General features: G+C 33.5%; 1 protein-coding gene across 3 annotated transcripts; it reads right to left on the bottom strand.

The window, feature by feature from the left end:
- On the bottom strand, window positions 1-25,048 carry LOC127700874 (aquaporin AQPAe.a-like). 3 transcript variants are annotated; one of them, XM_052204571.1, is made up of 4 exons: window positions 24,946-25,048; window positions 7,349-7,980; window positions 4,300-4,380; window positions 1-454 (listed from the first exon to the last, which is right to left on the bottom strand). In XM_052204571.1, exons 2-4 carry the CDS (start codon window positions 7,925-7,927, stop codon window positions 206-208), a joined length of 909 nt encoding a protein of 302 aa, XP_052060531.1. In that variant the 5' UTR covers window positions 7,928-7,980; window positions 24,946-25,048; the 3' UTR covers window positions 1-205. The 3 variants fall into 3 exon arrangements, with proteins under 3 accessions (XP_052060531.1, XP_052060533.1, XP_052060534.1); XM_052204573.1 differs by lacking the exon at window positions 24,946-25,048 and adding an exon at window positions 13,382-13,500; XM_052204574.1 differs by lacking the exon at window positions 24,946-25,048 and adding an exon at window positions 13,337-13,396.
- Between the last annotated feature and the right edge of the window lie 1,643 nt (window positions 25,049-26,691).

A 26,691-nucleotide genomic window follows, 5' to 3' on the forward strand; every position in this document is an offset into this window, starting at 1 on the left:
TATGATATCATAAAGAAATTTTATTTACTCTGGCATACATTTGCTACACGTACAAATTCTTCCATCATCATTCAAAATTAAAAGCTACTACTTGTGATATATGAAATATCCTAGCATACTTGAACATGTTTCTTTTTTTCTGCAACTAAAGTGTAAATTATTCTAGATGACCCATTTATTCATGTTAAGGTAAAAGTAGTAGCTACTAAGACGATTCCAGGTGTTTTTCGTGCACGATCATTTGCACGTTCTCATCTGTTTTATTGAATATATTATCATCATCAGAATCTACCAGAATTTTTAGTTTTTGTTCTTGTGCTGGGAAATCTTCTGTGTCATATCTACTGGACAAAAGGAATTCCATTATTTTATTCATAGAAGCGTTTGCAGCAAATATGTACTCGTACAATAAACCAGCAACAACACCTCCTAAAATAGGTCCAATCCAGTACACCTATTTAAATATAAAAGAATGATAATGAAACACGAATTTAAACATCTATGGCGGAAATTTTATTTTACAGATAGTGCACACTCAACCAACAGCTGATTGAGTGTAATAATTTATGGCAAGTTTAAGACCTGCGTAAAAATTTCTTCTCTGTAGTAATCACTCTCATTTCGGAGTCAACTCCAAAAGGTGTCTGAGGTATAGAAATATGGTAACCTTGTTTTTCCGATCGGCAGTAAAACTCGTGCCTAAAGGGGGCATTCGTAAGGTTGTGTAGGATGTATACATTCGCAACTACGTCCGGTCCGAATGGGAACACGTTAAATCCGATGCCTGGTGTAGGAGATAGTGCCATGCTCTTTGCGTGTAAAAGAACAACTCTTTGATGGGTCCGAAGGTGGCCTGATGCAAGGCAATATTTTTGCCCCTTTATTTTCCTACATAAACCATGGATTGTTTTCGCCCAATCCCCTCGCCCTTCATCCCTGTCTTCCCACCTTGCAAAACCTACCTTTTGTATTAACTGTTAATAGTGATTCGTCCAGAATGTACATGGAATAGTTGCTACTACTCCGACGTTAAGGAAGTAATAGTCAGACAATCGATCAATTCATATTGTTTTGGCTATTCACATCTGGACTTCAGATATACCTCCATATAATGCAAATAACTGGAATTCTTTGTGACTTATAGATTATGATCGAATAAACTAGAGGCTCAATAGAGCCTGTGTCCACTTTTCAGTAAAAATCATCATACAAGCCTTGAAGGGGAATGACTCTATTAGAGTTATCTGACAATTTCAGTCATGTATACATGTTTGTAGATCTCATCCTGCTGATAATTTTTCCATTCAAAGTTTCTATTTATCAAATATAGTTTACAAGATAGTAGGCAAAAATGGGACAAATTGGAGAAACTCGTCATTAAAGGGCAATATCTTCAATAAGGAGTCGAAAAACGATTTCAGTTATGCTTTCAAAATAATAGGCAAAAAAGAAAAAAAAATGGTAAAACTCATCATTTAAGGGCAATAACTCCTATAAGAAGTCGTCTGACAGATTTGACTTAAATAGACAATAGGTAGAGCTCAACATTCTGAACATTTTTGCCCCTATCAGATTTTCTCATTTTATGGCGTTTTCGAAATAGTAGGCAAAACTTGCATTTTACACCCATGTTCTATTTCTAGCCATGTCGGCCATCTTGGTTGACAGTCGGGGTCATCGGACAAATTTTTTAAACTAGATACCCTAATAATGATTGCGGCCAAATTTAACTTGGTTAAATTTGGCCCAGTAGTTTCAGAAGAAAAGATGTTTGTAAGCGTTAACGGACGATGACGGATGCCAAGTGACGAGAAAAGCTCACTTTGCCTTTCGGCAGGTGGGATAAAAATAAACGAATATGAATATATTTAAGTATCTTATTCATTTTTTTCGGGGAGGGTTGGATTTTTATTTCTCTAAACTTTTGAGCATTTAGCCCATCATTAATGAACAATATAACTTTACGAAATAAATAAGTAACCTAAATTTAAGTGTAGTCAGATCCCCGTGCAAGGTTTATTTTACAAAACAGGCAAAATATAACTTGTAAGCTTTTTTGTTTCAATTTGTGATTGCGTCGCTGTTCCTATCGAATATAATCCAACCCTTTTGTCAGCGTCGACATGGTGTTTTCTGGACGGCTCTCTTGTTTTTCCTAGCGTACAGACCAGATGATCGAACACCAAACAACAGTTAACAACAGCCACGTTCTCTCATCAGATACAATTTTGAAAGTAAACACCTTATTTTTTATTTTTATTTTAGATAAGATTGACTTTCAAAAGACAGATAGATATATGATAGGAAGAGCTCATTTGAATTCAGTCCGAGTATTCTTTGCATACGCATGGGTGCTATGACAAAAGCTACAAATTGCCTCTCTTCTGTTTCCACCCTTTGTCGTGCAGGTTTAACAGATTTCGTTTTCCCATACATTTTACATCGGATTATCTAAATGCATTTAACGTTATTTCATGTTAATGTAAATCATAAAAGGAACAATGTATGTTAGAAATTTATTTGAATTCCGTATACATATAAGTGACGTTTCATTGACTTTATAAACACCTTTTAAAAGCAAAAGTAAATTCTAAAACCTAATATTGTGAAAATGTGCAATATACGTTTCAATGCTTTTGTTTACAATTTAGGAGTGTTTTATTTGTAAATTTGTTTACATCTAAAACCGATTTCCTCCAAGGTAAATTTATGTAAGTTATGTATTTGGGAGATAAGTGCAATTATTTATCAGTTAAAGGGTGTTATTAGTAACTTTGCATACGTCTCAAAAATCAATTAAATATTATGCGAACATGCATTTAAATGCAAATAACTAAGCCGCTGTTGCATGAAATTGTTTATATAATGTTTTCATAAAAAGGTGTTAATCAAATACCTAAGTCAGACGTGACATAAATTTAGTCATTACTCACAATGATCATAAAATATGATAAGCTCGTAATTCATATAGTTCGTATTATTTTTATATTGTTTTAAATCAAGTGCGTATTTTACAGAATTGTTTTGTCATTATACAACTTTTTTAAGATAAGATAAGATAAATTTTATTTCCAATAGAGGATCCATCATAGGCATAATCAGTACATTGATTTTTTTTATCACACAATTGCAATAGTCAATACACAAGAAAATAAAAAAAAAACAGAAATACAACTGACAAAAAACATGAAATATAAATTGAGTTAATAATACATGTAGTCACATAAACCAGTATGTTTAGTGTTTATTGACCATGCACCAGAAGCAGCGTCACATCCATTATAGAAAAAGCTTTTGAGTTAAGTCCTTCCTCGTGGCTGGTGCATATGAACAAATAGTAGTGTTGTTCATATGCAGGAGTCACCAAGGGCAGGTGCTTAAAGGACAACTTTTTTATTAGTACAACGTTAGATGCCTGAAATAGTTGTGAATGACTTTTTATAGGCATCTGCAAAACAGATTCTGTTGTTGTTGGTTTTAACTTTATAAAATGCGAAATTTTCTTATCAATGCACACTGAAGACTTCCACAACATATTCTTGAAAGGAGTAGAGCCAGTAACCCCAATAAACGGCCCTGTAAAGGTGTATTTTTTAAACTTCAATTTGTTTGAGTAAATCTAATGTGTATGTATTGTTAAATGTATTATCTTTGAAAGTATAATAGAAAAATTGTATATTTGCTTCATAAATATAAATATCAAAGCCTGAAAGAGCAAAAATATTTCCTTTTAATCCTTTTTTTAAATATTTTCATCGTTTTCGACCTTTTATGATTTCATATGTGGCACCACCCCTCGCCCATTAAAATTTTGGTTGAAAAGTAAATAATATTGTATGTAAAGAATATTTCAGCAAAAATATTAGTGGGCGAGGGTGGCACCACTATTAATTTTTCGGAAAACCGTCATAAATGGTGCCAAATTAAGCAAACAAATAGTTCTCACGTAATTCGCTTATATTTATGACGTCACATAGACACTTCTAATGACACAATTGTTGAAAATCTTTTTTACCTGACACAATTGAGCATTTAAACATATGATCTCATCAAATTTTCACAACATTATCGCAGTTAAAAATTTTCATATTTTTAGGGCCAAAACTATGAGTTAGTGAATCAACACCTTTTACAATAGCCGTGAATGAAACACTTTTAAAAAGCGATTTTGAAATTTAAGTTATAGTTCATACAAAGTACTAATAGTATTATTTGAAATCGAAGGAAATTTAAACCATCATTTGATTTGTACAAAAAATGAAAAAAAATGAAAAACATATATGAAGAATTGTGTATTACCCAGTGATTTTCCCAGTTGTTCATGGCAACAGCTGGTCCAAAACTTCTCGCTGAGTTCATACTCGAACCAGTCAATGGTATCTAAAAACACAAAAATCGAAAAATAATTTTATAATGTATAATTGATGTCTACATTGGTATGCATGGATTAAATATGCGGTTGTTAAAAAAAAGACGTCAATTGAAAATTAATTTGTGTATATATAAACGCCTATAAAGTGTACAAAACAACACCAATAACAAAAAAACAAAAAGGAAACGTTAAATGTAATTATCTATAAATATTTCGGATAATAGATATCCTTCATCAGTATGATTATGATGTAAAATGAATCATATCAATCTATTATATATATATATATATATATATATATATATATATATATATATATATATATATATATATATAATATTTTTTCTAAATCATGTTTACGTTTTGCATTCCACCACGTGTCCGCGAGTCATAAATTCTGTACATAACATTACTTCATAGTAAATACTATTTATCATGTTAAGAGTGCTACTTGTAGACAACGTTAAACAGCAACGCAAACAACAAGGTTTAAACATTATACCATGGAAGTATTATACTGAAGATGAACGGTAAACATGACTGTAGATTTAAATTATCCTTTACAAACATAGATAATATGTTAGCCAAATGACCAGTGACATAATCGTTAAAGTGAATACAGTTTTTATTGGCGATATCTAGCCAACTGACCAGTTACATAATCGTTAAAGTGAATACAGTTTTTATTGGCGATATATTCTTATCTTTAATATAAATTAACATCGAGATGTCGTTAAATGAAGTGGATACCTTGCATTTATCATGCTTTTTAATAAGATATGGTCAAATCGCTGAAAGACCCCCTTCTAAACTATTGAAAAATATCATTCTTCATTGACAATAATATCTTGGTGTAAATAAGATACACCCATTCGGACTAACGCCCTCAAGGTGTATCCAATGACTCTGATCATAGATATAATAGCTATTATTTCTATGCTCCGATAATAAAAATATCTCAAGTCATACATTCGAAACTAAACACATGTAGTAAAAATAATCTTTTACAACATTTACAACACATTTGATCAAAAAGTTAGCGCTGAAAGGCGACAATTTGTTACATATTTATTTGTGCACATTTTCCGCATTGGAGAAATATTTTTATGATTGAATAAATAAAAATATATATATTAAATTGCATTCTTTGATTTGTTATCAGCACACAGGCTTTTATCAACATCAAAGTCCTAGCCGGTGGAAACAGCTTCCTTTATAACAACGACCTTTACAGGAGAAGCCACAATATGTTGCGGAATTTGAAATACAAAAAAATGACAAGGATTTGTTAATGTGAAGAAATCCACATACATGTATGTTTGTGTAATTTCTTGTTATCCCTTGTGGGCCCGATTTGGTTAATAAAATACTGGATTTTTATTTGATCATTTGACTATAAAAATAACGGCGGATACAAAAATATAAGTGAATAAATATTTATAGCTGCTATTAAAACTTGTGAACTGGATGAAATCATCACTTTTAAGTGCTTTTTCTTGGTTAACCTTCGTTTTTATGAACGCCAAACTTTAAAAGTTCAGAAAGCTATATATAATGTTTTAGACGATCAGGCGGACCTAAAATGAATAGCAAATATCGTCTCTGGTCAACTTTGGGATTTGTCAAAAATTAGCAAATAAATAAATTGGTATTCTTCGTCTTGCAAATCAAGCCTGATATTACATAATACTGTGAGCACTTTTTTCTATTAGTTTGTAAGACCATTTACTTCCATGGTGAAAAAACCCTCATCAATGATACCAGTGAGACTGTATGTAGCAACAGATAGTGCAGATCTCAAATCCACTTGACATATCACCAGTATGGGGTTCTTATGAACTAAAAAAAAAACTGTAATACAATGTTGGGGGTCGTCGAATAAAACCCCTTGAAACACTGTATGGGATGTACCCTTGATAACCCGACACCATATTCTTGAGATAAGATATTTACTTGATAACAGATATATACCCGTTTCTTTAGGTAGATGATAAGTACAATGTGTTTAAATATATTACACAATCTGTCCATGATTAATCATTTTAACGGAAATTCAGTTTATAACATTTACATAATACAGAAATTGAGAAAAAAAAAACATGTATTCCATCTTCATTTTATTTGCATTATTCGGCATTTTATATGGTAATTTTGTATTTTTTCACTTACGGCATTATTCTGCCAAATTTAAAAATTAGACTTATATAACCAGATGTTTTTTTTTATTATTGCAAATCAAGCTTTACATTGCATAACATTATCCTTCGCATTCAAAGTTTATGACAATTCCCAGGTCTCTATAATTCCAATTTTCAGAGTAAATTTATTGAGGGTAGATTTTGCAGGCAAGCTGTTTTACATGTAGAAAAGACGAAGAACGTCGGAGTCATGGCTTTCCAGTTGAAACGCTATTTCAAGTTTATAGCGAAGCCCTGATTTCAAATAAACTAATTGTTTATGTCCAATTTGTTTATTTTAGTATATTCATCTTGTTTGGTTTCCATAACTTTTGAACTTAAGCAGTCTTGTTGAAGTTTAAGTGTCAATCTTTGTAAGAATCAGGCAATTTAGAAGAATTTCAAAACATGGCAGCAAAAAAAAACCCACCAACCTTACTATCCTATTTTGAAGTTATCCTCATCCTGAGTTAAAATGGTAGGTTTTGGTTATTTTAGATAACTTTTGGTTAAAATGATAGCAAATTACGGAGTTACCTCCCGTTAATTGTTAATTTCTAGTGTATTTCAACCAAATCATATCTTGAAATACCAGAACAGGAAAAAACGAATGTTTTTTCGTGCACCATTAAACATTTGAACATAAATTATTGTAAACCTGAGTGGGTTTTTGTTTGTCATGTTTTCACCACTGCCAGATTCTTTGGCAGATTGGCACTTTAAAATACAGAAATTCAAAGCAGAAGCATCTAAAGGCGATACGTTTTATTATGATTTGGAAACTATAGTCCTTACTTACAGCAAACAAATGACACATGGTGACGGAGAGTCCAATAGACAATGGTCCAGACCCTTTCAAGTCGGTTCTCTTTCCATCACATGCTGCAAACACTGTGAACACGAGTACAAACGTAATCATGAATTCTACGCCAAACGCTCGTCCAGCCTCCATTTCCTTATTTAACCCAGTAGTTCCAAGCGCACCCCAGCGCTGGTAAGGTGTCACACCTTTTAAAATGAGTGCTCCAAGAATTGCTCCGATACACTGAGCCGCAATGTAAAAAATCGCTTTTGCGAAGCTTATTCGTCTAGTTATAAAAAATGCACTGGTTACAGCTGGGTTAATGTGACCACCACTAACATGTGCAATTCCCCATACAATGGTTCCAACACTTAGACCAAAACAGAATGCTATCTGGACGATTGGGTTATAGTTCGTCTTCTCCTCATCCCACGAGAGACACGAGCCGCAGCCTACGAACACAAGCAGCAAAGTTCCAATTAATTCAGCTACTACCGCTCTCCAGAAATATACAGACTTCAAATCGTCAATACTGGTAGCCATTCTCAAAGTAACAAGCAAATTAGATCTACTCATTTAGATGTGATTGAAGCATGTCCATCAAAGTGATCAGTTAAGTATGCCTGTATCTGTAAAATATAACTATTTTGTATGACGGTTAAGAGGAGCACTGATAGTATACCTGTACATATCAATTCTTCTATTTACCTACATTGTCGTCAGGTTGATAAACGAGGGCCTCTACCGATTAAACCAACATCGACTTTCTGATTTAAAAATTATCATCAGATTTCGGACCTTACTGCTGGACAGTGGACGAATTTCTTAACAACATTTGAATCCGAATACTTTCTATGGCTAGGTTGTACGCTTTTATTTGTTTGTTGATATTTCTGGCTTATTTATCAAACGTCACCCTTAAATATTTAATCCACTTTTGTTTGCCACTCGACCGAGAATCTTTTAAGTTTACATATCTCAACAGATTAATTGTTTTTGAATTTGGTGGTTTAATTCAAATCTATATTTTTATTTCGAGTATACATCCTACATACAAGGCCATCTAGAAAGAATTAATCATATGTTTAGTATGTGATATTTAGATTTTTTTTTTTTTTTTTTAATTACGGATAAGGATGAACCAAATACATAGAATACTCATACTTTTTTCATATGAAAACCCTATTGAAGAAGAATTATCAAATTAAAACATGTAAAGCAGTTCTGTCAACCCTTTCAGAATATAAATATTTCCATGTCGGATAGTTTAAGGTACAATATACAGATAAAGAAGTAATCTTTTTAATGGGAAAAGGAGAGATGGGTTTTTGGTATTAACAAAATCATAGCTATGTGATAAAAGTTGAACATCGATATACTATACTGTTGACTCTAACAACAATACACTCTAGAATGGATATCAAAAAGTGAAATTTCTTATACTTTGTTTTGGTTATTCGAATATGTCATTTCCCCGTCCATTTTCCTTCTCGTTATTTACATTTTACTATGTTCTGTTTAGTGTTTGGCATTTTTTATTTGAAAAATCAACGATTGACATCAAACAAATCATCAATTTGCTTAGTCCTTAAGGCAATTTCCCGTTAATTTTCCTTTTTGTTATTCTCGATATTTTTTTAATTTTATTTTATTAAACGTCAACTTGCATCCCCACTTGTAAATCTTTGTCATATCCCACCATGCAATTTCTCTTTCGTTTTTACCGTTTGGTTATTCGTATTTTTCATCAAGTTGATAATTCGCCACCATGCACAGTTTGAAAGTTATTGACGGACACTCTATTTTTAAGAATAACTTAAAATTTACTTTATTTCAAATGTCACCAGTTGTCATCTCACCATGTACAGTTTTATTTTTCCTATGCAACGAAGCCATTTCCGTTCGCATCTCAAATGAATATGAAATTGGACGAGGAACACGATAGTTTGTCAGTCTACAAACTTTGATGGCAAATAACCAAAATGAAAATGTCATGGTTGAAGAACAAAATTTAACATGAAAACCGATGACCGTTGACTCCCAAAATAACAAAGATTAAAAGTTTTGGCCGCTCTATAATAATCTCTGAAAGTTTCAAGAAACACAAAGTCAGGTTGTATTGTTGTATTGTATTACTAATGTCTAATATCTAATATAAAACAACTACAATATGAAAAACCGGCAAATATTATTCTTTCAGAAACTGATTTATAAGCTGTATGCCGTAAGGAAATTCCAACACTATTATAACTTATCATGCACCCATAGTTTCTTTGCCAATTCAAATCTACCCCTAAAATGACTGAGAAAGAATCGTCTAATTTATTCAGCCCCGAAATGATTCACTGAGAAGACTGAAGACAAGGTGACATATTCTATGTGGGTGTGCACTTATGTAATACAGTGAAACCTGTATCTTTACGTAATCTTGCGTAAACCGAAAACCAGGTATAAACCATACATATTCTTAGGTCCAGTCATATCAAAATGTATGTGTTGTGAACCTGATTGAACCGAACGTCTGCCAAAACCGAACTGTTGGCGGATCCAGAAATTTTCATAAGGGGGGCCCACTGACTGCCTAAGAGGGGGCCCGCTCCAGTCATACTTCAGTGACTCCCTATATAATCAACCAAATTTTCCCACAAAAGGGGTGGCCGGGCACCTTGGGCCCCTAATCCGCCTCTGGAACAAAATCTTAAGTCCCGAAGAGGTTCGGTTTAGACAGGTTTCACTGTATATATTAAATTCCATGACCATTACTTTACATATAATCAGTTCCTTGTTTTTGGTCTTAGGTTAAATAAGGACATGTGGTAGGATTGCCAAAGACACAACCATCTACAAAAGACCAAAGAAAAAGGATACAAACAACTACAGGTCACCGTACGGCCTTCAACAATGAGCAAAAGCCATACCTAATTGTAAAATATAGTGGTACCGAGATGACAAAAGTTGAAACAATTCAAAAAACAGAACCAACGGCATGATTTAGTATTAATATATAGACGAAAAACGATTATGACAGACAACAACCAACGAAACCACTAGACTAAATGCTTCTGACCTGGAACAAGCACATAAAGAGCGGGGTTAACAATGTTTGTGGGCGTTCAACTCCCCTAACATAGGACAGTGGCGCAACAGTTCAACTTTAGAACAAAATGTAAAAATCTTCAAGAAGGGTTTGACTCATCAGATCGGTATCAATGGATTAACAGTCTGGAAAAGCATGTCCCTTGGCTCGGTGGTCTCGTGGCATGTTTGCCTTCAGTTCGAGAAGACATGGATTATATATCCGAATTAATCAAATCAAAGACTCTAAAATTAGTTATTTGGTGCCCTTCGCCAAATGCTCGAAATTTATAGATTAGTAAGAGCAAGAACTTTTTAGCTCGTATTCAGAATAATGTTTTGAGTATGGCGCTATATCTTCCAGAGGAGTGAAAACTAGTGAGCTAGTACGTTAAAGATCCGAATCAGCTTGTTGATCTAGTACACTACAGTTTGTATTCTTACAACATGTGTGGTCCTGATTATTCAATGTTATATAAATTTGTTGCTTGACGTTACGCACGTATTACTCAATCAATCATCCACTCAATAACAGGGAATTTTCGTATCGGATTTGTAACCCGTTTTTCTAACTTATAATCGGAATGATATAAAAAAAAGTCTACTCATTCAAATAACAATGAACATTTTGGGGATGTTTAAGTATGTAGAAAGATTCAGTAGCGATTGTTTTTAAGAATTAGCCAGAATTAAATAGTGATAACATTTTTTAATTTTATTTTCATACCTTAAAGTGTAAGTTATGTCTAGAAATAATATAACTTGCCTGGTTTGTTAAGAAATTTTACTTTTGTCAAACAAATATCGACTAATTATGACGAACGATAAACCTCAAATGAATTACCTACATCACGTGTCGTTTTATGACGAAGAACGTTTAGGGTTATTAATTTATGTACATTCAGGATGGTTGTTTCCTTACTAATTTAACAGTAGGCTATACGTAATATTGCAAATTATTAAATCACGAAACACCTTGTTGGGCGGTGCTTGAATTTATAAATATCATTTAATTTCGGTAATTAAACAATCAGATGACCTGAAATAAAACATCTGGCTTTATTATACAGATTAATCATTTTAACTTTAATTATTTCATTTGTAAAAAAAATTGTATCTGCATGGTAATCATATAATAATAATTAATGGAAATAAAACATTTTGTTTTCCTTCTATAATAATTATAACCCTTTTTTAAAATAAAATCGGTAATAAAGATAAAAAAACTAAGTCTAATGAAATGCTTATTGCACTTGTTTGTGGTATTATGCATCTACCAGGTAGGGTACAACCCCCCAAATGAGGGGTAACCCCTCAATGTAAGGACTATCCCTTTTATGAGGGGTACATTTCAAGCGATAAAAAATATGTTTTTGCTAAAACCACTTTTTAGTACAAATGAGCACATATTTATATTATTTGAAGAAACTTTTCCCAAAGAACTATACATCTATCTGGTATTATATGGTCAAACATGTCTAAGAATTTGTGATATTCCTGGACTTATATCTTCGTTAAAATTAAAAATAATTGGACCCCTCTTTTAGAAAAGTTGTTCCAAATATAATGAATTTTCCCACTTTTAAGTTAAAAAATCTAAATTTTTCTTTTTTCTTTTTTACAACAGTAAAATGACCCCTTGTCTTAGGGACAGTCCCTCATTTGGGAGGTTGTTCCCAACCTGTCTACGGTTAAGTATGCACTTATTGAAGTTTCAAAGAACGCATAAACAATTTACCAGTAAAGAAGACGTGGCATCTGTATTCCTCTCGTTCCAAATTATGATATTTAGATATGATAATGTAATTCTCCAAATATGTTCTTCTTTTGTTTTTTGGGGGGGGAAGGTATCCCACAAATCGTTGAAATATACTAATGCAATATTTTCTTAAAGTTCAAATGAAATCAGCTCGTTTCTCTTATTTTTGTAAGTAATACAAATAGAAAAAGAATACGAAAAGAATAAAAAAAAAAACAATCACGTCTCTATACCTGAAAGTGAGGTTAATGTACAGATATTTTTTTTTTCTTAGACAAGTTCGTGCGTGGATGATAAATAAATGACAGGGAATTCAACCTCACCGTAGTAAATATGATATTGAAGTGATACAAATCAGTATACTCTGGTTTGTTGTTATATATTACATTAATAGTTGTATATTACAGTTACATGTATTTATAATTTTCACCCATTTGTATATCATTCTATTCTACTACATTAATAATAGTGCAGTGCAAGTGCATTGTGGACACTCTTCTGTGATAATTCGATTTTTCTGATAGATTGGATTTGAGTAGGCATTCATATTTTCCCGCCAAACTTTCAATCTCCCATGCAGAGTTATCGGTCCTTGAGAGAGAGCGAGGACCGATAACTCTGCATGGGAGATTGCAAACGTTCTTGAGATATTCTCCCGCATGCGTTAACACACATTTTCTGTACGTGTGCATAGATATTAAAGATTTTTTACTTATATATATATTTCTAACGACAAAACATTTTCATATTATTAATTTATGTTATAATAAAATTATTTTTATGAGTATCCATTGAAAAAATGAATTTATAACAAGCGATAAAGAATGACTTTGCACTCGATAATGTCCGCGTATTTATCATGTTTATAGATCGGTTACAATCCCAACACGAAAGTTACGTAATGGAAATCTAGGCGACAGCAATACACCGGAATGCCCTCACGGTCATCCGATGTAAAAAGTGGAAGTCCATAAAAACTGACAAAATCAAACGCTATCAATTAACGGAACAAGTGAAAAACAACTGTCATATTCCTGAATTGGTACGGGAAATTGAAATATTCACAATACTAGTTATCGGACTTCTATTGGTTGATTTGATTAGGAAAAATACTCCTAAATCATTATCAAAATTTCGAAAATGAACCCGACCTTTAAAGTCCTAATCTTTACACAAACTTGTCTGTCCTCTCTTACCTTGACGCACAAACTCCCAACTTCATTCAGCAAAATAGAAATAACAAAATCGTGTTGCACAATTTACTGCTGAACCCAAGTATATCCTAGACTAACCGGTTTCTCTAAATGTAGTTGTGGCTAACTAAATTGACCATTCAACTGCCAGTTTATCCACGGTTTATTCAAGAAGTAAATGTGTCCAATTTATAGTATTATATGTGTTAGAATTAATTGTTATAAAGATTTAATGTTGATAATACCTACAGCCAAATAAACAGCGCACATGATGATTAAGGAATCGTAAATAATTCTAAGCTATTATAGTGTTAGTATTATACTGGTCATTTTTTTAATCCATCTTTAAATTTCATTAAACAAACACAGGATAATTTTTACCTACTCCATTGAAAACGTCTGGATGTAAAGGTATTATATCTATGTTCAAATATTTTATGCCTGAGGGAGTTTGAACTTAGTTTTTTTTAATCATTTCTCATTTTATCAGTATAATTTTATTGCAAAACTATGTTATAAAGTATGTCGGTCATATTTGTTATTCGTAAATTATTTTGTTGAGAATTAGGCAGTTCGTTTTCTCGTTCAATTGTTTCACATTTTTCATATCGGGGCCTTTTATAGCCAACTATATCGTATGGGTTTTCTCATTGTTGGAAGGCCATACGGTTGCCCATACTTGCTTACGTCCATTTCATTTGAACTCTGGTGGATAGTTGTCTCATTTGGCAATCATACCACACATCTCCTTATCTTTATATAAATTAGGTTAGTACCTAAGTGAAATGCCATACTACTGATCTGATTATAAGTCATATATAGAGGAAAGAAACAAGAGTAAAAATAAAAGTAATCGCGTAAAGTGCAAACAAACAAATATGTAGTACGGGTAAAAAAAAATAGAGGCGGAATATGCCCAAGGGATATTCAATATCATAATATACAAACTGTCAAAGTTAACACCATGAAAAAAAAGAAAACCGACTAAAAGACAAACAACAATCTACAAAACACAATTAATAAATTGAGATTGACACAGAGGACATTTGTGATCTATGACAGGTTGTCACAAGAGACGTGAGATTAAGACGAAGACATGTGGGGTTTATGACAGGTTGTCACAAGTGACGTGAGATTATGACGAAGACATGTGGGAACTATGGCAGGTTGTAACAAGTGACGTGAGATTAAGACGAAGACATGTGGGGTCTATGACAGGTTGTCACAAGTGACGTGAAATTAAGACGAAGACATGTGGGGTCTATGACAGGTTGTCACAAGTGACGTGAGATTAAGACGAAGACATGTGGGGTCTATGACAGGTTGTAACAAGTGACGTGAGATTAAGACGAAGACATGTGGGGTCTATGACAGGTTGTCACAAGTGCCGTTAGATTTAGAAGAAGACATGTGGGGTCTATGACAGGTTGTCACAAGTGACGTAAGATTAAGACGAAGACATGTCGGGTTTATGACAGGTTGTCACAAGTGACGTGAGAATATGACGAAGACATGTGGGAACTATGGCAGGTTGTCACAAGTGACGTGAGATTAAGACGTAGACACGTGGGATCTGTGGCAGGTTGTCACAATGAAGTGAGATTAAGACGAAGACATGTGGGGTCTGTGACAGAATGTCACAAATGACGTAAGATTTAGACAAAGACATATGGGGTCTATGAAAGGTTGTCACAAGTGACGTAAGATTAAGAAGAAGACATATGGGGTCAATGACAGTTTGTCACAAGTGACGTAATATTAAGACGAAGACATATGGGGCCTATGACAGGTTGTCACAAGTGGCATAAGATTAAGACGAAGACATATGGGGTCTATTACAGGTTGTCATAAGTGACGTGAGATTGAGACGAAGACACGTGGGGTCTATGACAAGTGACGTGAGATTATAACGAAGACATATGGGATCTATGGCAGGTTGTCACAAGTGACGTGAGATTAAGACGAAGGCACGCGGGGTCTATGACAGGTTGTCACAAGTGATGTGAGATTATGACGATGACATGTGGGATCTATGACAGGTTGTCACAAGTGACGTGAGATTAAGGCACCGTAACGAAAAATCAGTCTTCCTTCCTCGTTAACTTAATGGAGACGTTTCTGAGTTGAGAGTATCCCCTGTAATGGACATCAACATAATAAGTTGGCAATACTAAAACTGACATCAACGCGTCTGTCATAGATACCCTAGTTTTCAGTAGTCAGTGCTTCGCCACTGACATGATTTATAACATTCTTTTCTAAAATTTCCAGTTGATAGATTAAGAAATGATTAAGAAACTAATCATGCCAGTACCAAAGTAGCTACTAGACTGGTGATAGACCGGGGACTAACAGTCCACTAGCAGTCGTATGAATAACAATAACGGTATCAATTTTAGTGAAGCATGACCTGCTTACCAGCCGGAGCAACTGAATTCAAGCTCGAGTTTTCGTGAGGTTTGTGTAACTCAATCTTTAGATTTTTGTGTAGTGATTTGTGGTGTTGTTTGTTTCTTATGACATTTTCCTTTTTTTTTATTCTTATTGATTTTGATTGCTCCTGTGTATCGTCCCCCCTTTTGGATTATTTTTATTTTTTTCTAGTTGTGAAAAAAAACTCAATATATTAATCTTTCATCTCAGACAAATTGTAATAATTGATTGATTGATTGATGGTTGCTTAACGTCCAGTGGCAAATATTTCATGAATGTTCATGACGACAAATTATGATAATAATGACAATAAAAGTAAGAAAAATACTCATCAAAGATACTAGGTACCAGGCCTATATTTTTTTTTCGATATACGCATGTTTTGTGTCATAACACGCATTATTGACACTAGAATCGAAACAGTTGGAAGGCCAAATCAATAACGATGTTGAAGAGAATATAAAACCAAATATTCCAAAAAGTTTGCCAAATCCGGCTAATGCCATCTATGTCAATGGGGAGAAAAACATTTTTTAACATTTTATGGACCGAAAGTTGCCTTATCAATTATATTTAATGTCAGCAACGTGTTGGCTACTATGTTGGAGATATCAACGAGGACGTAACGTCTACCAGCATTGACATAGACCATGCAGTTGTACAAACTCACCAAAGATAACGGACTTATTAAGTACACTCGACACGCGGTTTTTTATTTCTGTATATAACCTATCTAATAGAAAATGAAAATAAAAATACATATAAATGAAAAAGCACAACAACAAAGCAGTATGTTTGTGGCTAATTTCTGTTTAATCTATTTACACTGGTTTTAGACTTGGGTCAATAAGAATTGACATATTGCATATACATCTGTCTGTTATTATTTTTCAATTCTAAACATATCTTATTGATAATCACCTGTTACATCAGCATTAAGTTGCCCTGGGATGCAACTAAGATGTTCCCATATTATTATAGAATCTTGTTTACCGTGAGAAATGTAAACGAAAAAAATCTCCCATCATAGATAATCAAATACTGTTTATATAGGTATACGTCCAAACATATATAATCAGTTGGAAAAAGTATTCATTTAATCTTTGCATATATATCTTTTTTTATAAAAACTTAAACTTCTAGTATTCTACAATTTCGTTACATCGGTCTATTGTTGAAAGCTGTAAGTTGGTCTTTATTTTTCTTTGGGTTATTTTTGTCGTTGGGTTGTTGTATATTAGCGTATACCCCACTTATCCTGTTATCCATATCAAACACAGTCCTTATGCAATCAGACGGCTTGATAAATGTCGGACAAGATAATAAAGATCAAATTTAAACTCAAAATATATCTTGAGATTAATATATTATCATTATTTCTGATTATTAAACTTGATATTGACTCCAAGTATCCCGAGAATGTTGTGGGAAATCCATGTTAACCTATTATTATCAAATCAAGTGTATACGAACTAATAAGAATTTCGCTAGAGTGTGCATTTTTTTTTAATTTATTTTGTAAATATGTGTAGGCTCAATCCTTTTTTTAATCAGCTTTATTACAATAAGAATTCTTTTTCAATCATTATTATGGTCATGAAAATAGGCGATTATGACGTTTCATACAGTTGCTCAAATTGCAGCCATCTGAAAAAGGGAATCATTTTCCTGTTCGATGTTAAATAAACTTATTTGTTGTCAATGTCAGGTTGATTTAATGTAAAAACAAAAATACTGGTCTTTTATTCGACATAAAGTTTGAATGGAATCATACGAGCGCGATTCTTACTTTAAGTGATAATATAGTCACCGGGCACTCATTCGGTATTTTAATAGGTATTGACACTGCAAAAAACGAGAAAAAGAACTTTTCATAGTGCAAACTTCAATTCGACAATAACTATGAGAAGAAATAAAAGTAAAAATCAATATTGAAAATCACTAAGAAAAGAAGATACAAATGAAATTTTAAAATGTGGTCTCTATGGTAATCGCATCTATCCCATTTAACTTGATATTATAAAATAAAGTAAGGTTCACTAACCTAGGTTGAGAAACATCTAATATTTGACCTAAAAATCGCGTGAAAACTAAAATTGAACATCTTGTTACTATGTAGCACCATTCCAGCAGTAAATTCATATAGGCTATATATGTATCCCTGTTGGTATAGGATATTCTTGAGTTTTCTATCATGATTTTCTCGAAAGAGGGTTGCTGCTTACAATAAAGCTATAAAAGGGCTATCTTAAGTAAAGCTGGAGTCTTCTCTTCAGGAGTTTTATGGAATCCATCATGATTCGACTGACCGTTATTGAATACATATGTCTTAGATGATTATATTAAACTTGTCCCAAATGAAAGGTTAAACCTGGATATAGTCAAAACAGTATGTCCCAACTTAAACTTAAGATGAGTATTTTATAGCTAGCTACGCTTCTCACTTGTATGACAGTCGTATAGAATTCCTGGTTTGATAGCTAGCTACGCCTCTCACTTGTATGACAGTCGTATAGAATTCCTGGTTTTATAGATAGCTACGCCTCTCACTTGTATGACAGTCGTATAGAATTCCTGGTTTTATAGATAGCTACGCCTCTCACTTGTATGACAGTCGTATAGAATTCCTGGTTTTATAGCTAGCTACGCTTCTCACTTGTATGACAGTCGTATAGAATTCCTGGTTTGATAGCTAGCTACGTCTCTCACTTGTACGACAGTCGTATAGAATTCCTGGTTTGATAGCTACGCCTCTCACTTGTATGACAGTTGCTTAGAATTCCTGGTTTTATAGATAGCTTCGCCTTTCACTTGTATGACAGTCGCTTTGAATTCCTGGTTTTATAACTAGCTACACCTCTCACTTGTATGACAGTCGTATAGAATTCCTGGTTTTATAGATAGCAACATCTCTCACTTGTATGACAGTCGCTTAGAATTCCCGGTTTTATAGATAGCTATACCTCTCACTTGTATGACAGTCGTATAGAATTCCTGGTTTTATAGCTAGCTACGCCTCTCACTTGTATGACAGTCGCTTAGAATTCCTGGTTTTATAACTAGCTACACCTCTCACTTGTATGACAGTCGTATAGAATTCCTGGTTTTATAGCTAGCTACACTTCTCACTTGTATGCCAGTCGTATAGAATTCCTGGTTTTATAGCTAGCTTCGCCTCTCACTTGTATGACAGTCGTATAGAATTCCTGGTTTTATAGCTAGCTACGCCTCTCACTTGTATGACAGTCGCTTGGAATTCCTGGTTTTATAGATAGCTACGCCTCTCACTTGTATGACAGTCGTATAGAATTCCTGGTTTTATAGATAGCTACGCCTCTCACTTGTATGACAGTCGTATAGAATTCCTGGTTTTATAGCTAGCTACGCCTCTCACTTGTATGACAGTTGCTTAGAATTCCTGGTTTTATAGATAGCTACGCCTCTCACTTGTATGACAGTCGCTTAGAATTCCTGGTTTTATAACTAGCTACACCTCTCACTTGTATGACAGTCGTATAGAATTCCTGGTTTTATAGATAGCAAAATCTCTCACTTGTATGACAGTCGCTTAGAATTCCCGGTTTTATAGATAGCTATACCTCTCACTTGTATGACAGTCGTATAGAATTTCTGGTTTTATAGATAGCAACATCTCTCACTTGTATGACAGTCGCTTAGAATTCCTGGTTTTATAGATAGCTACACCTCTCACTTGTATGACAGTCGTATAGAATTCCTGGTTTTATAGATAGCAACATCTTTCACTTGTATGACAGTCGCTTAGAATTCCTGGTTTTATAGATAGCTACACCTCTCACTTGTATGATAGTCGTATAGAATTCCTGGTTTTATAGATAGCTACACCTCTCACTTGTATGATAGTCGTATAGAATTCCTGGTTTTATAGATAGCTAAACCTCTCATTTGTATGACAGTCGTATAGAATTCCTGGTTTTATAGCTAGCTACGCCTCTCACTTGTATGACAGTCGTATAGAATTCCATTATATTGACAACAATGTGTGAGCAAAATAAAACAGACATAATAGGTAAAAATGTAAAAAATTGGGGTACAGCAGTCAACATTGTAATATAATCTTAATCTCTATAAAAACAAATAACTATTTCAACGAACAAAAACAAAATGGCATATTGACAATCTACAGACAAAGTACATAAGCAAAAATGAAATACAAGAATACGAAATTGACCATAGCACAATAACACAATGGCGGGATTTATAAGTACTGAGTCACGACAAAATTATATTAACAAAAATGGACTAAACAGTAAAGGTTAAAAATATGCAAGGACAAATAAAAAGACCTCTATAACACGTGATTAAGATGATAAAAAACGCCAGTACCAAGAATCTATACTTCAAGACCATCATGTATTATTTGTGAAGTTGATACGGAATATTTATCAACAAGGTCTTGGTATCTTCAATATGATTTTCTTTTTTTAGAAAAAGGACGAGACGTTATTTGACATAACCTTGGCTCATCAACTTTCTGCTCAGACACAAGTGACGTTTTATGAAGTCTGGGTAGCAGCTGCAAGCTCTTGAATACCGAATGAGTTGGGAAATGTGTATCCCATATGCAGGTGAAGTTGTTATATTGCTGCTAAGGTGGGGGAAATTTATGATATAAAAATTAAAATAGTCTCGTTTGTCCTAGTTTCTGGTACTGAGATAACCGCTTAAGTCAAATTCGAGGCATAAGTCTAAAAATGAGGCAGAGGAAGCCGTGTTTGTAGTTTCTTTAATTTCTAGCTCTGGGGGATATAAAACGCGAGGAGCTACACGATCAAAATGGACTCAACTTTACTCCGATAATTGGAGCCTTAAGGTCAATCAACGATGGATTTTAGAAAAGTTTGTAATAAATCATGTCATAATACGGAAGCGTATTAGCGCCACACAACTTTTTTTTTAATATTTCTTCCTATGTTTACGTTATAACGCAAACCTTTGCGAAATAACGCAAAACCTTTGCGTTATAACGCAAACATTTGCGAAATAATGCAAACCTTTGCGTTATGACGCAAACATCTTGATTTCAATTATTCATTAAGTTTTGTATATATGTCCATCTGTCATTAATTTCGGTTGTGATTTAAGATAAGAAAAGAACCATAAATACAAGGCCAAATCATGTATATAATAAATATGCATAGGAATAAGGGAATACTTGAAGTGCCATTATACATAAATTAAAAATGATTTTTGCATCAGAAAAGTATATAATTTAACAAGAAAATAGATATGGTATAGGCATATTTTAATTGAAAGAACAAAAATAATGTCATAAAATTGTGAAACTTGCAAGTCAAATAGACAAAATGATCTTTCTGCTTTAAAATGAATTATTAATAAAGAAACATTTTTTTTAAATTTTGATACAAGAAATCGTTTTATTTAAATCTCAGAATATGATAAAGATTCTTTGATAGAAAGTCATAGAATTTTCATTTCAATCTAGTGAAGTAACTTTTAAGATGCTTGGGTAGAAATTTGAATGGAGAGAACATAATTTTAATAATAAAACATCTTCATTTTATTGCAAAAAGGTAGCTTGTTTGGATCTAACCAACCTTACACAATCCTCAAACGAGAGCTTACTTTGGAAGTATATTTATATCGCCTTTTTATATTTGGCTATAGCTGTATTAGCAGAGTTGATTTTTTTATATTCTTCGATATAACTTCAATTTACTCAATTTTCTTTGTAAAATATATATACATGTATTATAATGTATATAATTTTTGGGACCCTTTATAGCTTGCTGTTAGGTATGGGCCAAGGCTCCGTGTTGAAGACCGTACTTTGACTTATAATGGTTTACTTTTAGAAATTGTTACTTGGACGGAGAGTTGTCTTATTGATATTCATGCCACATCTTCTTATATCTATTATCCTACTCATTATTAGTCAATGATATGTTCTAAATATTCAAGCATTTTACTTTGCAATGAGTACAAAGGGGGATACATTTTAATATATGCAGCCTCCTCCATTTATAACTGCTGCTTCCTTTGAATCTTAAATAAGAAATAAGATAAAGCAAAAGCTTGCGTTATATCGCGAAGGTTTGCGTTATAACGCAAACATTGGAAGAAATATTAAAAAATAAAGTTGTGTGGCGCTAATATGTTTCCGTAGTACTACATTACCGAAGTACCGTAGAAATTTACATAAACGAATCAAATAACTGATATGTATTATATAAAAACATAATATTTTTTATTACGTCAATTGAGTCAAGTACAGGTTTCAGTTTCCCTATTATTATGACCAATTTTCTTTCGTATGCATTGTTAAAAATTGTTTTTGAATCTCCTCGTTTTCTTATGTACAACAAGGAGGAATCCGATATATGCATTATTTAAACAAGAGTTTTGAATTTCTTCTTTTATAAAAAGGATGTGTTTCTTTCTTGGAACCGCTACTTTTGATAAATATCATTTACGCAGGATATTTTTTCGACGTTGTTTCATTTGTCTTTGAACTACTATTAATAAATATTAAATACAGTGTGATATATATCCCAATCCCGATGAACGGTAAATAAATTCCCTATTCCTTGAATGTATAAGAGGATATGTACTTACAATGTTTACACTTGAATGTATAAGAGGATATGTACTTACAATGTTTACACTTGAATGTATAAGAGGATATGTACTTACAATGTTTACACTTGAATGTATAAGAGGATATGTACTTACAATGTTTACACTTGAATGTATAAGAGGATATGTACTTACAATGTTTACACTTGAATGTATAAGAGGATATGTACTTACAATGTTTACAGACAGATAGACTGAAAGACACATACTACCTTTGTATAAAACAGAACGTTTTTCTCTCCTTTCTTTTAGATTATACCAAAGACACTGTGATAAGTAATTACAATTTCAAGTAAAAAAGGCAACACTAGTATACTTATGTTAAAAACTCGCAAATCCATTTTGAATATATAAACCAAGACAAAAGAAAAATGAAAAGAATCAGAAGAACTCCAAACGGAACGAGACAAGGTAAGCATCCTTTTCTATACATGCATCACCTCGAATCCAGATTCAGTCAAATACACTCATCATAGATACCAGAATTGAAATTTTTTACGCCAGACGCGCGTTTCGTCTACAAAAGACTCATCAGTGACGTTCGAATTTAAAAAGTTAAAAAGACTAAAATGTCACGATTGTAAATATAACAAAATCGGTAAATTACAAAGCAGACGACTATTTTAGTATCCTAAGATATGAGGTCGCGAAACAAATTATGAGTTGAGACAGAGATACGTCGTATTGGTCAACCAGTTTGCAATTGTGTTGTGTCGTTTTCAGTCACTTAATTCCTCATTTCCCTATTGGAGTAGTTTATATATGTAAGAAGCACACACCCTCTTATGAAGTCTGTTCAATGGGAACATGCACGCGCGTAACGTATCAATGGAGATAGGAACGTTCAGGGATTAGGCACAGGGCTTGTTATTACTGAGAAATGAGAATTTGACAAAAGGAAAACTGGAACCGTCATGTTTGTTATAGGTTTTGTTTGAAGTCATTCATCTGTATCTTTTTCAAGAAAGATTTATTCAGTAGTTTGAATCAGACTTTCAAGTCTCGTACTATCCTTATACATTAAATATAGTTTTTCTTCTTTTTTTTTAATTCTGCGTCAAATAAATAGTCACTAGTCGGCCAGTAGTGTCGCTTAATGAGTACCAATTCGAATTCCGACTGTTTATTAAAACATTAATCCACAAAACTCGAACAAACAGGTTGTCAATAAAAAAGGTCAGCATTCTGAACGTCTTTATCGTCTTTGGTGTATTTGTTGTTTGAATCAGTTCTTGATTTTGTATAGCGGTTTTGACATCAAAAATTAAAGTGTTTTGTCTTTCAGCTTTCACTTAAATATTTCTGTATTTCATTTATAATTCTGTAATGCCATCGACCTCTTGTGTTGCTTGAATTTAGTAATTGATATGAATTTTGTCAGATTTAAACTTTACGCTTTTATAGTTACCGTTAAACTGTTTTTTTTTTGCTGTCTGGTCGATACCACTGATGATGGACTGTACGTGCACGAGAGTATCGTCAGCTCAGTGTCATTGCTTCAGCACTGACATGATTTGTAACCTACATTCCCGTTGATAAATTTAGAAATTATTAAGACACTAAAGTTCCGAATCCCGTTGGCTAAGCTGACTTTCCCATTCTTAGGTTTGAGCGTGCCTCATAAAGGAAAAAAAAAACAGAGAAGAGCTTTGGACTCATCAATTTATAATGTATCATCGGCAAATATCTTTTGTCAAATATAACGGTACGAGACATGAATATAGTTTTTCCATTGCAGATGGAACGGCATCAACAGTTTTGTTTTTAAATTGTTGTGATCAATCAAGGTGGTTGATTGATTGTGTTTAATGCTACTTTGCGCACTTTTGGCTATATTTTGACGATCAGCTTAAATTAACGGAGGAAGCCTGAGTACCCGAAAGGAGCAACCAACATTCTCCAGAAAAAACGGGAATGATAGTCATTCATCGGGTACGAATTCCACTTGGTCATGGTTTATTGATTTTGTAAAACAAAATTAGGCTTACAACGGTCAGTTTTTGATAACTAGCCCTGTTTAGCTACGTGATGGTGGTTATTTGTATTTGTTGTGCTTCCTGATTAGACATTAATTGCTAAGTGTTTTTCCTGTTTTTAGTGATTTTAGTGTGTATGTTTTGTTAATCTACTGATAGAGAGGGAGGGTTAAGATGTTAAACTTAAAAAATAGTTCAGCCCATCCGATATTAATGTTAAAATAACGAGATGTGTCATGGCCAATGAGACAATTATTTCCTAAATTGCGTGGATGTAATCAACTATAGGTCATCGTACAGCCTTCAACAATGAGCAACACTCATACAGTATAGTCAATGAAAAAATGTACCGAAATGACAAACTTTGAAACGAGGAAAACCAACAACCTGATTTTTGCACAAAACAATAAACATAAAACAAACATGACTTAAAGCAATCAACGACAACTACTGAATTACAGACTCCTGACTTGGGACAGGCATATAAAGAATGTGGTGGGGTTAAATGTGTTAACTTCTTACCTCTGCACAACTTTGTCAATCCTGAACAAAATCTCTTCATCTGTTTGCAAACATCTCAATACTGAAATATATATCAACCAAAGTAGGAGGAGTTGTGCGTACATTTTTTAGTGACAGATAGACGGAAAGAAAATTTATATTGTTTTATTTTTAAACAGGACATTTTTCTTTCCTTGTTTCATTTGTCTAGGACGTACTTTTCAATTGCACTAAACATATTGTGACCGTACTACGGAGTCCCGTTAGGGACTTATACAGACAAATAATTATCTTGTGCGCTCAATAAATATTAAGTGCACAGCGCACTATAGTGCGCTCAATACATTTATATTGTGCGCACAAATTATTATTTTGTGCGCTCTACATGTATATGAATATATTGTCCGCTCAATATAAATATAAAGTGTTCTTAAATTCCTAGAGCTTACACGTGGTAGGGCGTTCTGTTGTCTCCCGTTCAGTCAGAACGAAGGAGGTAATAAGATCTTATTTTGACACGGGGTTAGACAGCAGTAACATAAACATGTATTTTACTTTAAAAGCACACAAAGAATTAGTACAGGAATGTTATTTCATCACCGATGGTTGGGCAAAGATTGTAATTTGAATTATGACTTTTCCATACTCAGCAGTCTTCGGTCAAATGGCAACTGCACATCGGAAGGTGACAAAAATGCTACAGTGTCCAGATAATATGTGTAATCTTGAGAGTGAGATCATAAATCATCTTCAGCGTTATGTTAGGGAGTTGGACAACAGGAATAAAAGCCCTGTTCATTGATAATTTACTATGTTTTCTATTTATTCTGTGCGATTTTGTCCCATGTACATTTACTCCATATCCTTTCATTTTCTAAAGTAATGTTAGACATTTTTTTCAGGTTTTGCTTATTCCACCAAAACCCAAACCGACATTAAAACGGTTTAAATCTCCACCGAAACCTAAACCAGTTAGTACTAACACAACGAACTTAGTTTCTTAATCTCATCAGAGGAGGATTTATATTTTGTACCTCCTATGACAACCGAGAGTGCTCCAACAAGCACTGAGGAAATTGTTGTGTTACAGGAGCTTACAGGATAGTGATGATACGTAAGACCGATACCTTCATCTAGACGTGCTAGGAGAGAACCAAAGTGGTTAAGATCCGGAGATTTAGTAGTCAAAAGCGAAGTGACTTGCGAATGGAAAACAAAAGTAGAATTTATGGCGTCTGCAATTGAATATGAAACTCTATCTGGATTAGAAAAGGAACTGCTGGAAAAGCTTTGATAGACATTATTTTGAAATCTAGAAATTCAGTGAGACTATTCCATCCATTGTTTGCAATATGTGTTTATTTTTATGTTTGATGGCTAATTTTCATGTATGGTTATTTAGAAGTTCTGTTAGTCAGGACGTTGTCATTTGTGTATTTTATATTGACTACTTCTACTCTGTGGTTTTTAACGACCTTGACTGGCTGTTAAGCCCTCGCTCGGTCAGCTCAATGCCCTAAGGCGTTTGGTGAGCATTAAAATGTTTTTGTTGTTGTCGTCAAATTGGGGGGGAAAAAGGCGGTCACATTGGTTTCACGTGGATCGATTTGGTTTGTTGGCTATTTTAGTTTAGGTTTGAAGTATACAAAATTATATATTGAATTTTGTAAAAACTTGACCGCAAAGACGGAGACGTCATTTCCCAATGCAGGGGAGTTTGTAGTACAGGTTGAGTTTGATTTATATATTTTAATAAATAAATAGTAT

This window comes from Mytilus californianus, unplaced genomic scaffold, assembly GCF_021869535.1.
Source record: "Mytilus californianus isolate M0D057914Y unplaced genomic scaffold, xbMytCali1.0.p SCAF_5, whole genome shotgun sequence".
Classification (NCBI taxonomy): Eukaryota; Metazoa; Mollusca; class Bivalvia; order Mytilida; family Mytilidae; genus Mytilus; species Mytilus californianus.

Excerpts from the sequence above, each read along its gene's own strand:
- LOC127700874 (XM_052204571.1), bottom strand. The coding sequence starts at position 7,927 with ATGAGTAGATCTAATTTGCTTGTTACTTTGAGAATGGCTACCAGTATT. Across the intron at positions 4,381-7,348 it reads CCATGTGTCATTTGTTTGCT|ATACCATTGACTGGTTCGAG; the intron begins GTAAGTAAGGAC and ends TTGTGTTTTTAG. Across the intron at positions 455-4,299 it reads ACAACTGGGAAAATCACTGG|GTGTACTGGATTGGACCTAT; the intron begins GTAATACACAAT and ends ATATTTAAATAG.